Source organism: Stenella coeruleoalba (assembly GCF_951394435.1).
Source record: "Stenella coeruleoalba genome assembly, chromosome: 14".
NCBI classification, from domain to species: domain Eukaryota; kingdom Metazoa; phylum Chordata; class Mammalia; order Artiodactyla; family Delphinidae; genus Stenella; species Stenella coeruleoalba.
This window is the reverse complement of record NC_137160.1, coordinates 72,383,672-72,395,823: the sequence shown is the minus strand read 5'-3', so window position 1 is coordinate 72,395,823 and position 12,152 is coordinate 72,383,672. Positions and strand designations below refer to the sequence as shown.

General features: G+C 52.8%; 1 protein-coding gene across 3 annotated transcripts in view; it reads right to left on the bottom strand.

The window, feature by feature from the left end:
- UBE3B (ubiquitin protein ligase E3B) overlaps positions 1–12,152 on the bottom strand; it is a 57,512-nt gene that overhangs the window by 8,626 nt on the left and 36,734 nt on the right. For all 3 annotated transcript variants that reach the window (XM_079943390.1, XM_079943388.1, XM_079943389.1), the window contains exons 19-23: positions 8,081–8,200; positions 3,701–3,877; positions 3,465–3,575; positions 1,412–1,549; positions 989–1,054 (exon numbers count right to left, since the gene is read on the bottom strand). In XM_079943390.1, the coding sequence (XP_079799516.1) occupies positions 989–1,054; positions 1,412–1,549; positions 3,465–3,575; positions 3,701–3,877; positions 8,081–8,200 (612 nt within the window). The remainder of the gene's footprint in view (positions 1–988; positions 1,055–1,411; positions 1,550–3,464; positions 3,576–3,700; positions 3,878–8,080; positions 8,201–12,152) is intronic.

The following is a 12,152-nucleotide window of genomic DNA, read 5'->3' as shown; positions in this document are numbered from 1 at the left end:
AAGCTGGATGGCCCTTAGGAATGCCCAGCCAGGTGTTTCCCACAATAGGTTGCAGGGAACTCCTGATCTGTGCACCACCATCTGGAGAATCTCTCTGTGAGGTGGTGTGCCCTCCCTGAAAGAGGAGTTCTGTGACCAAATGAGCTGGGGAAGGTTGAGGTTAACACAACCACAGCAGGTTTCTTTCTCATGGGCTTCTTAGGGCCCTGACGTGCCAGCGTGCTCAGTGGTTCTTCAGGAGGAGGACAGGGCGTGTGGTCTAGAGGGCGTCTGGTGACACTGGTCCCAGCAAGGACTAATTCGGCAAATGGTATTTGTTGAGATAAGGAAAGTGTGGCTCAGGGAGACAGAGTGACCTCGCTGAGGCCCTGGGAAGTCGGCCCTGTACTACGAGCTCCAGAGCGGCCCTAACACCACATGCACACTGGGGCTCATGCAGGGGTCCGGGGATGCAAATGGAGGGACTGGGAGCCCTGCAAGGGAAATCAGGACAGAGAAAGTCCGGGGGAAGCCCCTCTGCTGCCACGACTTCAAGGGTCTTTTTTCCCGGCTCTGCTCTCCATGCCGAGGAGGAGCAAGGACAGGGCTCTGTTAGAGGCACACCCTGTCAGGTGGTTCCTTCCCCATGTCTCAGTCATGATCCTCTGGAACAGCTAATCCTCACCATGGTAATGAAAGGCAGTGTACAAAGTAGGAGTCACAGCTTCCATCAGAAATGACCCCAAAGTGCCCTGGAAGCAGAGCAGGGTCTCGGTGGGAGCTCTCTGGGTGGCGAGCAGGCCAAGGCCAGGTCAGCTGGGAAGGGGAGGGGAGCGCCCTCCCTCCTGGCAGGGTGGCAAAGGGGCTGGGGAGGCAGAGGAGAAGGGTGGACAGACAGACAGACACAGCCCCAGTCTGTGGGTCTCCTGCGGAAAACACCCAGACTAGGGCAGGTCTTAGGAAGCCAAAGTGGGGAGGGGGAACAAGGTTCAGCCAGTGGCCCACCTACCTGACCCATGACATCCTCATCATATGACAGCGTCAGGCCCAAGTCAGCAATGTCCCCATCGTACCGCTAAAGCAACAGAGAAAGGGACAATGTAGGGGCCAAGGAGTGCTACATCCTTGAAGGTTTTAACACTCCCCGCCCATGACATCGGCTTGGGCAGCTACCACTGTGGCTGCCGTACAACTTGAAACAAAGGAAAAGGCCACTCGTCACCTGGAGGAAGGAGGCTGTGAGCATCAGTCCCGGGAGGAAGTGCTCAGGCAGGGACACGAGGCCCTGCAGTGGCTAAGGAGTGTGCCACTTCACCACAGCAGGAAATCCCACTCCACCCCACGACGACGGGGTAGAGCTGAACCCCACGGGGCGTCACTTGGCTGAGTTCACACCGGCACTCAGCTAAGCCATGCCGCCTTCCACACTGACCTTAATGGAAGTGAGGTTTTTATAGAACTCGGAATCCAGAGAAGGCAGTTCATCCACAGAGCTGTAGAAGACACTGTGGTGGTGCCCGAGCAGCTGGCTCAGGAAGAAGGATGCAAAGGGCACGTCCACCACAATTCCCTGCCAGAGAGGAGACAGGAGCTGCCACCTGCTGCCCAGCAGCCCGTCTCAGTGATCTCATCCAGGGCGGCTCGGGCTGCAGATGGGGCTCCGAGGGCGCCAATGACATCTCTAGACTTCCTAAATTTTCAATCTGGAGAGCGATACATCCCTACCACCTAAACACAGTCGAGCGCCTCCTGGGGACATTACCACATAGTGGTTAAGGGCCCAGGCTTTGCAGCGGCACAGCTCAGGGATCGCACCTCAGCTCCGCTGCTGCTAGACCACGGGGCATTGGCTTTATCATCTGTAAACGGGGACCAGAAGAGCCTCAGTTTTAAGGGTTAAACGAACAAGGTGGGGCAAGTTTCCAGGAGGAAGGGATAGCTGGGCAGGAGGCCTTTAGTACAAGGCGCACAGGTGCCCTCCAGGGCTGGAACACAGGTCTGTCTGGCCCCAGCACGGGGTGTGAAGGAGGGGGTGAGCGAGAAGGCCAGGGAGGCAAACAGGGCAGATCAGGAAGAGCTCATAAGCCTCCTGGAGTCTGGTTTCTATCCAGAGGGCAGCAGGGAGCCCTGGGAGGGCTCTCCGCACGGGTACTTCCTGTGGGGAGTGGCCTGGAGGCAGGGACACAGCCCGGAAGCCCTTGCACAACGCCAGGAACTTCAGACAGACTGTACTGGGTGGAGAGAGGTGTGCGGGCTGGAGAGACTGAGAAGGGAGAGCCAATCAAACCCCACAACGGGCCTGTCCTGAGGACGAGTGTGAAGTGAGTTAACACAGGCCACTCCTCATCAGGACCCAGGAGGTCCTTATTGCCAGAGAGGGAGGAGACGGAGATTAGGCCCAGGAAGTGGGGGAGGACATTTACAAAGCGAGGAAGTGGTGTTTTTCAGCTGGCCCAGCCTCTCCTGGGTCTCATCACAGCTACACGCTCAAAGGAAAAACACGGCATATGCCCAGGCAGGGCCTCATGGTTTTTTTTTTTTGTTTTTTTTCGTTTTGTTTTGTTTGTAAAAAAGAGGAATCAACTGAGAAATTGTCTCCATTTTGCAGATGTGGAAACAGAAGCACAGAGAATGAGCCCAGGCCACCCAACCAGTCCAGGGCAGGAGGAGGCCTGGAGGGTGCTTGGACTCACATGGGGCACCTGACATCATCACAGCAAGGGCTGAGGCCGTGGACCGGGGCTGTTTACGCAGAGAGAATGATGGACTAGAGAGTATGTTCACCCCACATGACCTCCTCTCTCAGCCTGGCCCGCTATAGCTTCTTTGCCTCTAGAAGGCATCCTGGCCTCCCTGGGCTTTGTGATGGGTGTGACACGAGCACTGCTCAGGTGGCGGCCGCTGGGGGTGAGGCAGGCTGGGGAGGGACTGGTCTCCTGTGGCTCTGGAGTCCACTGTGAGGCCACAGGGACAGGCTGCTGATGAGCTGAAGCTGGAGCGTTACTTCCTTCCTGGGGAGCAGGATCCTCAGGGCAGGGGGTAAAGCGCCACCTGGAAGCAGTCCTGCCAGTTGGTGGGCTCTCAGGGGAGAGGGACCAGGAGCTGGGAGGGCTCGCCCAGAGCCTGCAGAAGGCCACACCACCCCGGCCCCATGACACCGGGAGCAGAAGCTCAGACACCCTTCCTCCTAATAACAGTGAGGATGGCAGCTCCGACTTCCCCCGTGACCAGCTGCCAGCCACCGTGGGAGATGTTTACCTGTATTACCTCATTTACCACCTGCAGCAACCCAATAACGTAGCTCTACTATCCCCGCTTCACTGACAAGAACACGGTTGGTACTGGTTCCCGTCCCTCTCTCCTCACCTTTATCCTTGTGACAGGCAGTTGCCACTATGTACCTGATCACTTACATGTATACGAAGCCCACAGTACTTAGAACATTTTATTTTCCATTCCTGTTCACTGGTTCTTAACGTGCCTACCTCATACACAGCTTTCCCCAGCATCTTGCCCACAAACTCAAACAGCTGCAGGTAATTCTCATGAATGTAGGACGTGGGCGAAGGGTAGAGTCTCTCGTCCCCACTGGTCGTCTGCAAGGCAAAAGGATGGGTAGGGACAGGGAAGTTAAATGCCTTGCAACAAGCAAGGCCTTCACTTCTCATCTGTCACCTCGAATCTGGCTGCCGTCAACCACGCTCTCGTGCCCTTTAAATACCTTGAACAGGTTGAGCGCTGGGTCAAACACCCTCTTGATGATCTCTTCTAAGAACTCCTTGAAAACACCGTCTTGATCAATCCCTGCCTCGTCCACCCCGAGGTCATTGACAAACTTCACGCGGATGACGCCCTTCATGGCGTGCTGGGAGAGCTGCCGAAGTTGCTCGTAGCCGTCCTGCCAAGGGCAGAATTACCGCCCATTAGGAAGCCAAGGCCCTCTGCATAATTCAGGGCTCCCTCCTCAAAGCTCCCTCTCCTCTGTGGGAAGCATTCCCAGTGTAATTACTAAATGTGTCAGGACGCACGGGTGCATGACGAGAGCCAGCAGTTTTCACCTGCTTCTAGACGACAGCCTGTTAAAAGAAAAACTCATTCTGGGGATGTGACTTTACCACTCTTTGGCAAGGGGAGGCTGCCCTCAGGAGGATGCAGAGCAAGGAGATGGAGAGATCAGACAAGATGAGTCACGACAAGCTCTCGGTCATCAGACAGGACGGAAGACGCTGAGACAAGACGAAAGCTGTAAGATGAAAAATCAGAGGAGCCCCCCACCACTCAACTCCTGGTACCTTTCCCCAGATCATGAAAGGCTGTGAGTCATGCTGGAAAATTCAGGTTATATCCTGAGGGCGCTGGGGAGCCACAGAAGAGTTTAGGCAGAGATTCACATGGCTGGCTTTCTGTCTTAGGAAGATTTTTCTGTTGGAAGCAAAGCAGAGGGATGTCAGGGAGCAGGGAGATGGGTGCCAGGAGTGCCGCTGGGCCTGGAGGAGGGCAGAAGCGGTGGGAAGAGAGGCCTCAGCACCTCCGGCTTGCGGTCAGCTCCCTTGAGACACGCAGCCACTGGGTATGTCTCGCTGTCCAGAAAGCTAGGACATGACTCTGGAGCTCTCCTGCTAAATCATCGTGCACGGTCTATCTCTTGATTCTGATCTGTCGAGGCCTTCCTGGCTCCAGAGCCTGTCCTCAAATGTATTCCTGGCAGGTGGGTGCTGACGGGCAAGCTGCTTAGGCTTTCATTTCAGAGCAGTGATTATAAAAAACCATGCTTAGAACACGACAGGGCCCAGGGGGGAGTACTCTGGCCCAGCCTGAGAGGCCCCATAACCAGGGTCAAACCGATGTCTTCAGATACTGTCACAGAACAGGTTACACATCAGCTGCCATGTCCTACTGTGGCCACCCCACGTTCCTCCCCTCAGGCACAAGTGCAGTGCTCTCAGATGCTCTGCTGACATCAGACAGGCCATCTCCACAGCACCCACTCACCTGCCAGTCTGGCTCCTTGTCACAAAGCAAATGAGGCCAGTATGGCAAGACCCGTTTTGGGGAACGCTTGCTGCCTTCCTGCTGGTCGTGTTTTCCTTGTGCTCACCTACTGATGCAAAGGCCTGTGCCATGGTGGCTACCCTTCTTATTTAGGAGTTAGGTTCCAAAGTTAGTGAGCAGGGAACAAACTACCTCTGAAGTCCCCTAAGTCACCTGAAGGAATAAGAGCACGGTTTTGAATGCACAATCCTGAAAAGTACTTTTTTATGCACATGAAATATGAAAATCATTAAGTTAGACAAAAAGGAGAGAAAAACAGGGAGTCACCAGGCAGCTGCTGCAGCATTTCAACCATTCTGCCTAAATGTAAGGTAATTATCTTGGCACTGAGTGGGGACGGGGAGCGAATTCTAACATGCCCCTGCCTGCAGGACTTCCTCCATTCTGCTTTAAAATGATGGCTCCCTAACCTTAGCATGTGTTAGGAGGTGTGTCAGAGTCATGCAGATTAAACGAGATGGTCCATGTGAAAGCTCTTAGCAAGTGGTCAAACTCATGGCAGGTGCTCCAGGAATGTTTGCTGGACTCAAATCTCAGTTTTGCTGGGTCAGCCCCACTTTAGCCTCCCCTTGAAACACTGTAGAGAGGAATTTGCTGCCCACCTCCTCTGACATACTTCCTATTGCACCCCACTGCCCTCTCTGGAGAATTCTATATCTGTGCCCCAGGGGAAGGTGAAAGGGGGACTGGGCGTTCCTCTTCTTTTCTGCATCTCAAAGAGCGGATGCACAGAACACTGAAGGGGAATGGGAGAACTGGCTTCCAGGCCCAGCTCTGTCACTGACACCTGAGTGACCTTGAATTCCTCTGGCCTCAGTCCTGCCTTTGACGGGGTGAGGGGAAAGGGATGAGCAAGGGTGTGTCCACAGCTCCTTCTAGTTCTGCAGTGCTGGTGTTCTGGCCCCCGTTCACCCCTGTGAGGAGAGGCCTTCCTGCAGGACTTTGGACCATCACCTGGAAGCCTAATACACAAGCCTCACCTTCAGTACAAACCATAAACAAGGGGACAGAATAAAGGCCCAGGATATCATGGGTCAAACATCGGCTTTTTGATGCCCCCTTGTGTCCTAATCAAGCAAAGGCGACTGGGCTCTCAAGTTCTGATACCCAAACCACTGAATCGTGAGAACTGGGGTAACTGAATCAATGACCCTCTCTCCTTCCTAATTCAGTACGAACACCAGTGATCAATTTCATGACAGGATCTATCCCAATGGAACGTAAAGAGGAAAATGGACTTTGCCTAAAATCTAAGACAGAAATCCCTCCTTTGACGTCCCTGAGGGATGTGTTTAAACAAGCTGGCCCAGGGTAAGCGGGTGTCTGGTAAATCTCCCAGTGACACTTGAGGAGGGTGTCGGGGATTCTGTCACTCTCAGGAGACACCACAGTTTCCACCACCCAGACTCCCCGTTGTGCTGGCCACATGGGAGTGGGTATGACGGACGGTGGGATGGAGGAGTTTAAGAGACAGGAAAGGTGCATCTGGGTCCAACAAAGGAAGTGCTGGCGAAGTGAGTTCCTACAACACAGCTGGGCCTTTTTTCCTTTGAGTCAAAGCAGAGGTTGCAAACTGGTGGCCAGCAGGTTGAATTTGATAGGCAGACAGGTGTTATCTGACCTTCCAGGTACTTTACAAAACCTGACTAGTTCACAACACAAAGGATCTGTGGATTTCACACAAAACCCTAAATTTTGGTCCTTTCTTAACAAGCCGGAGCATTATAGAGCCCAAATCTCCACAAGGCAATACTCAGGTGGCCTCTTTTAGAGGCATGTGCTCTCCACCAGCCCCAACACTGAGGCTGGTTGTCAGTTGTCATTTATCAACTCACTTGTGAGGTCAGTCCAAGGGCTGTGCTTCAAGAAAAACGGGAGCAAGCAGTGGAAGTGGAGAATATTTCTATTCATTTAGCATGCAAACAAAACGCTCCGTGCCGAGACACTGTCAGCGAGCACTACTCATCTCCATGACTGGCAGGGCCCCTGGGGGCACTTATAGTTCTTATCCTTAGTTTTGAGAATGTCAAAATCATCTGTTCACCACCTGCTGCCTTTCCCCGGCAGCTTTCAGTGTCAATCACCAGTGGTCAGAGAACTTAAACAAGTTCTCCAGGAGCGACAAACACAGCACAAATGCCCCGAGGCAGAAATGAAAACGTGTGCGGAGGAAGGGCTGCTGCCAATGCCGTTTGCTGGTGGCTGGCGATGCGGCCCCGGGCTGTCCGGGATCCCCTGACTGTTCTACGCTGCAGAACATGCCGATGAGGAACTGTGGCTGGAGTGTGATGAAAGGCAAGAGAGCAAGCATGGGCATATCAACGAAGCCAAGCCGCTCCTGGGAATGGGGACACGGGACTCAATCACCATACGCGCACATACGCTGCCCAGTGCCGGAGGAGCGCGTGGCAGGCACGATGCAGACGCTGCAGGTGCGTGCATTTATTATGACAATGTTCAGGGTCTTGTTCCAGCAAAATCAACATATCACGACAACTTCCTGACATACGGAGGACAGTGTCCTGAGGACAGGCACCTATTTCAAAGTCACACAAAGTCGCTGCATGGGAGGAACCCTGGATGCTGGGTTTGGCATAGGTGGGCCACTTCACGTGCAGCTCCTAAGTTTATGTCCAAAAAGAACGTGTAGCTCTGTGATCGATGTATTTCCCAGGATGGCTCAGTAATTAACACCCGCACTCCAGCCTCCACACTCACAGCTGGGCGGCTGGGCAAAGCACCTGCCAGGACAGACAGAGTCTGCACAGGTCTAAGCGTGTCTGTCCTCATTTCAGAGGCACAGAGTGTTGGCCACTCTCACCTCGTGGGGTAAAGGGAGGGAAATGCTGCGCTGGGGTCTCCAGAACTGAGGGCGTGTTTAATCAAGCAGTGCTCAGAGCAGCTGGCAGGACAAACAGGCCCTTCCTGCACCCACAGCCCTGGCTTCAGTGTCATTAGATCAAGGAGTGATAAGAACAGTTCAGAGGCAACAGGTCACCCACTAGAAACCCTACGGTTTACAGAGCGCACTTTGCAACAGGCTTCTCACCTCCAACATCCGGGACCGGCGGATGGTAATGTGAGTGACATGAGGGGAGGCAGAGCTGGTTTCCACAAGCCCCAGTCTCTCCTTCTCCTTGGTCACCATGTTTCGGAACAGGAGAACTCTCTGAAATGAGCAAAGGTGAGACCGATAAAGGGGTCAACAACTGAGGATCCCCTAAAACACACTGTACAAAATTAATGAAATGTAAGCACGTGAGAGGCTCCCAGAATGGGATGCTTTGATGTGTGCTACAGGTTAGAAGTGTTTTGTGAGCACAGTAAACTTCCCCCCAAATGCTCTTGGGAATTAGAAATATAGCTGAATACATGCCAAGGGGAAAGGTTCCAGAATGAGTGGTCTGGCTGCAGCCAGAGCCCAGCTAAGAACAGTCTGGGAGAAAAATCATTCTCCTTGTTCAGTCAATAATCCACCGTAAAAACCTTGCGGCAGCACGCATTACAGAGGGTGCTTTATATAGCCGTGCCTGCTTTAGAGGAAATCAATAGCATGAATTTAAAACACAGAAACATTTCAAAGATATATATATTTTGCTGTCAGAAATGTGTAAATGACCCTACAGTATAAAGGTCCCTGACCTTTCTACCTGCCTCCTCTGTCTCCTCAAGCACATCGCAGTCCCACCAGTAATATTTCTCAAGTATCATTTAAATAGAACCCTCTTGCATTCTCAAGATTCTGACAGGCTCCTTTAGGAGAGCATTGACCTTTGGCCCCATCCTGTAATAGCACTCAAATCATGTCAGCGGAATGAACGAATAACTCCAACCTCAGCTGTTTTTCTGAAAAACGGAAATCTCCCCAAAGTCAAGAGCATTGTTAAATACAAAAAATAACAGCCACTAGTAATAACAGTAGTAACAAGTAGTAACAGCCACTAGTAATAGCAGTAGTAACAAGTAGTAACAGCCACTAGTAATAACAGTAGTAATAAGAGCTAACTATACATGAGGGGAGGCTACTGCATTTTCATTTGATCATTCTATTAGCTCCCTGAAGTAAATAAGGTGACAGCAAAAGCCACTGCTGACAACCTCCTGAGATGGGGATGTGCTCAGTGGAGGCACTAGTCAGTGAAGGGGTGCCATGTGGCTGGTTTACAAGTCTAGAAACTAGGACTGAAGTGCCCTGAAAAACAGCAAAAGCTCTCGGGGCTCCTTGGCAACGCGGAAGGGAGAGCGCGGGCTGAGGACAGCGAGGGTGGCTGGAGATGCACATGCCGGGGACTCTCGCCTCTGCCTTCTGTGCTGGGGAGCTGGAGACAAGCACAGGTATTTAACTCACGGGGGGCCATGTGGCATGACTGCTTCCCGTGACCCCCAAGTCTTTAGCACGATCAGCTGAACAAGGGGTGCTGTCTTGTGGAACTTGAGGCAGAAGATAAGCCTCCTGTCAAGGTTAATACTATATGCAGCAGAGACAGCGGACACAGAGGCAGAACTACAGAGGTGACCACAAGATTGCTGGCCTCCCATGAATTGCAGAAAGACTGGATGGGGCTCTGGATTTCTGTGGGGCAGGGAAGAAGGTTTGGGGTAACTTTCACCAGCTCTCAAGGGGCTAGGAGACCTCAGTGAGCACAGTGGACATCTAAGTAAGGATCATCATCCCACTTTGCAGATGAGGAAACTGTCATGCAAGGTCACACAGCTGGTGCACGGGGGACCAGGGCCCATGCACACACCACCACACTACCCACCCCTACCCACCACACGTGGCCCTAGGCCTTCTAGGCCAAAGCGAGAGAGAGAGAGAGAGAGAGAGAGAGAGAGAGAGAGAGAGAGAGAGAGAGAGAGAGAGAGAGGGAGAGAGAGAGGGAGAGGGAGAGGGAGAGGGAGAGGGAGAGGGAGGGAGGGAGGCCTTAAGTACCAGTCAGGAGATGAACTGCACGTAAACATGTAAAAGCAACATAAGAGAGTGCAGAGGATGAAGTGCTGCATGTGTGAACCAGGCAGAGCTGAGACTTTTAAAAATATTAAGGAAAGCAATAAAGGCACTATAAGCCACCCACTCAGGTGGGATCAAGAATGAGGGAGAGGTTCGGTGTCTAGGGCAGATGGCATAACAGTAACAGATGAGAGAGACAACGCAGGCCTGGAGAGAGGCTTTCACCCCCTGTATGCCCCAGTAAGAACGTCACCGGAAGAGAACAGCACACACGCTGTGAAGAGAGAGGGGAATCCCGAGACACAGAAAACACGCCAAGCCTCAGACACTATCCCAGGCCTGCTGGTGCCATCACAGGAGCAGGACAGGGGCCAGAAGATGAAGAAGGGCCCTATTTTCCCAAGGGAGGCAATAGATTTATGAGCCAAGGACGAATGGCTCATAATCTTCATGACGTAGATCTTAAGCGCCCCCCACCCCGCCCTTGGTGAGGATTACCATACAGCCTGGACTCTTAAGTCAGGTCAGCTAAACCCAGAGCTTCCCAGACTTTCCTGTTCTCAGCACCCCTAACGGCTCAGTAATATTTCTTACTGCAATCTTAGGTCAAAAGAAATACCTAACAGTTCCATTTAGTAGACAGTTAAGTCCTAACAACTTAATAAGTGTTTATGTCCTAAGAACTTAGTAGCTGTATTTAAAAAACACGCATAAATTGAAATTTAAAATATTTTAATTTCATTTTTTTAAAACCCAGCTTAGCAAATAGGACATCATCAAGAAGAATGGAGCAGAATTTAACGCTGACGCTGTGATCTCAAGCAAGTACTTCACACGGTGCCCAACAGATTTCACTGTGTTTCCCTCAAAAAATTAAAATATCCTGTAGCAACCGGGGTGCCCCAGCGCACCGTTTGTTAACTGCAGACACACAGAGTGGAGATTCCAGAGCAGACGCTGTGGGCCAGGGCTGAAGTCAGACACCCAGGAACAGGGCGAGGAGCCGCACTTTAAGTCAGATTCCACCAACCTGGACTAGACCCACGAGGTGTAGGGCTGGAACCCACTTCAAATGAGGACTGGCTGGAGAAGGGAAGGGCACCACCCTTGGAAAACAGACCACCCAGAAAGCAAACCGCAGAAGATGACACCATCCACTTTTAGTGGCTGTTCAAGGACCAAAGGGTAGAAGTTACAGGGAAGTAGATTGTGTAAGACAAGGAAGGATGTTCCACCACTGGGAAGACAGAAGCCATGCAATGGCCTGCTTTGCAAAGCTGCGCATCCTCTATCTGAGGCAGGGGCAGGGATGCCGCTGAAGGGGCTCACGCATAGAGGGCGCGCGACTAAGTCATCTCCATGAGAGGCTTAGTTCTGTCTAAGCCTTCTGAGAGGCTCTGCTCTCAGGCGCAGTAAGAATTTAAACGGCCACATGTTTGTGAACCGCTGCTTGAGGGGAAGTAAAGAAGGGCAGCCACAAGTATGACATCAAGGTCAAGACAATACCAGAGAACAGTGAGGAGGACTAAGTAAGTCAGGAGAGAAAGGAAAGGGCACCTGTGGGTTCTAAGGAGCCTCCCCCCGAAGGAGCAGACATTTCTGGAGCGCTCACGACACACCAGGGATGCCCCTCATCTCCCGGGAGCCCCTGCCGCAGCACCTGGCCCTTCCCAAGGCTCTCACGCCCCATGGCTCTGTATGCCACACACCCCGGTTTTCTTCCTTCCTCTGATCACTCCTCTCTCCGTGCAGGGCTCTGGCCTCCGTCCCCGGTCTGCTCGCTCCCGCTGGCTCCCTGACCACCTCAGCCTCATGCATGAATGCACTGAGGAGGTCGCAAGCCGTCCGCATGTCGAGTCCACCTCCAGCCCCGTCCTTTCTCCTGTACTCCAGACCCTCGAGGAGCCACAGACACGTCGCCTGCTCCCGGCTCTTCCCAGTCCCGCTCCTGCCTGTGCCCCCACCTCTGGGAATGGCCCTCTCGAGCAGCCAGGCCCCCAAGTCAGAAACCTGAGCATGCTCCGAATTCCTCCTCTCCTTCCCCCAGAGTGCCATCGTTCTTCAAGGCCTGGAGGTGCTACCTCCTTCAGAATCTCTTGATGTCATTGTCTTTCTACTCCCGTGGGCCCACCCGAGTTCAGGCCAGTTGGCCATGACACCTGCCTCTCGC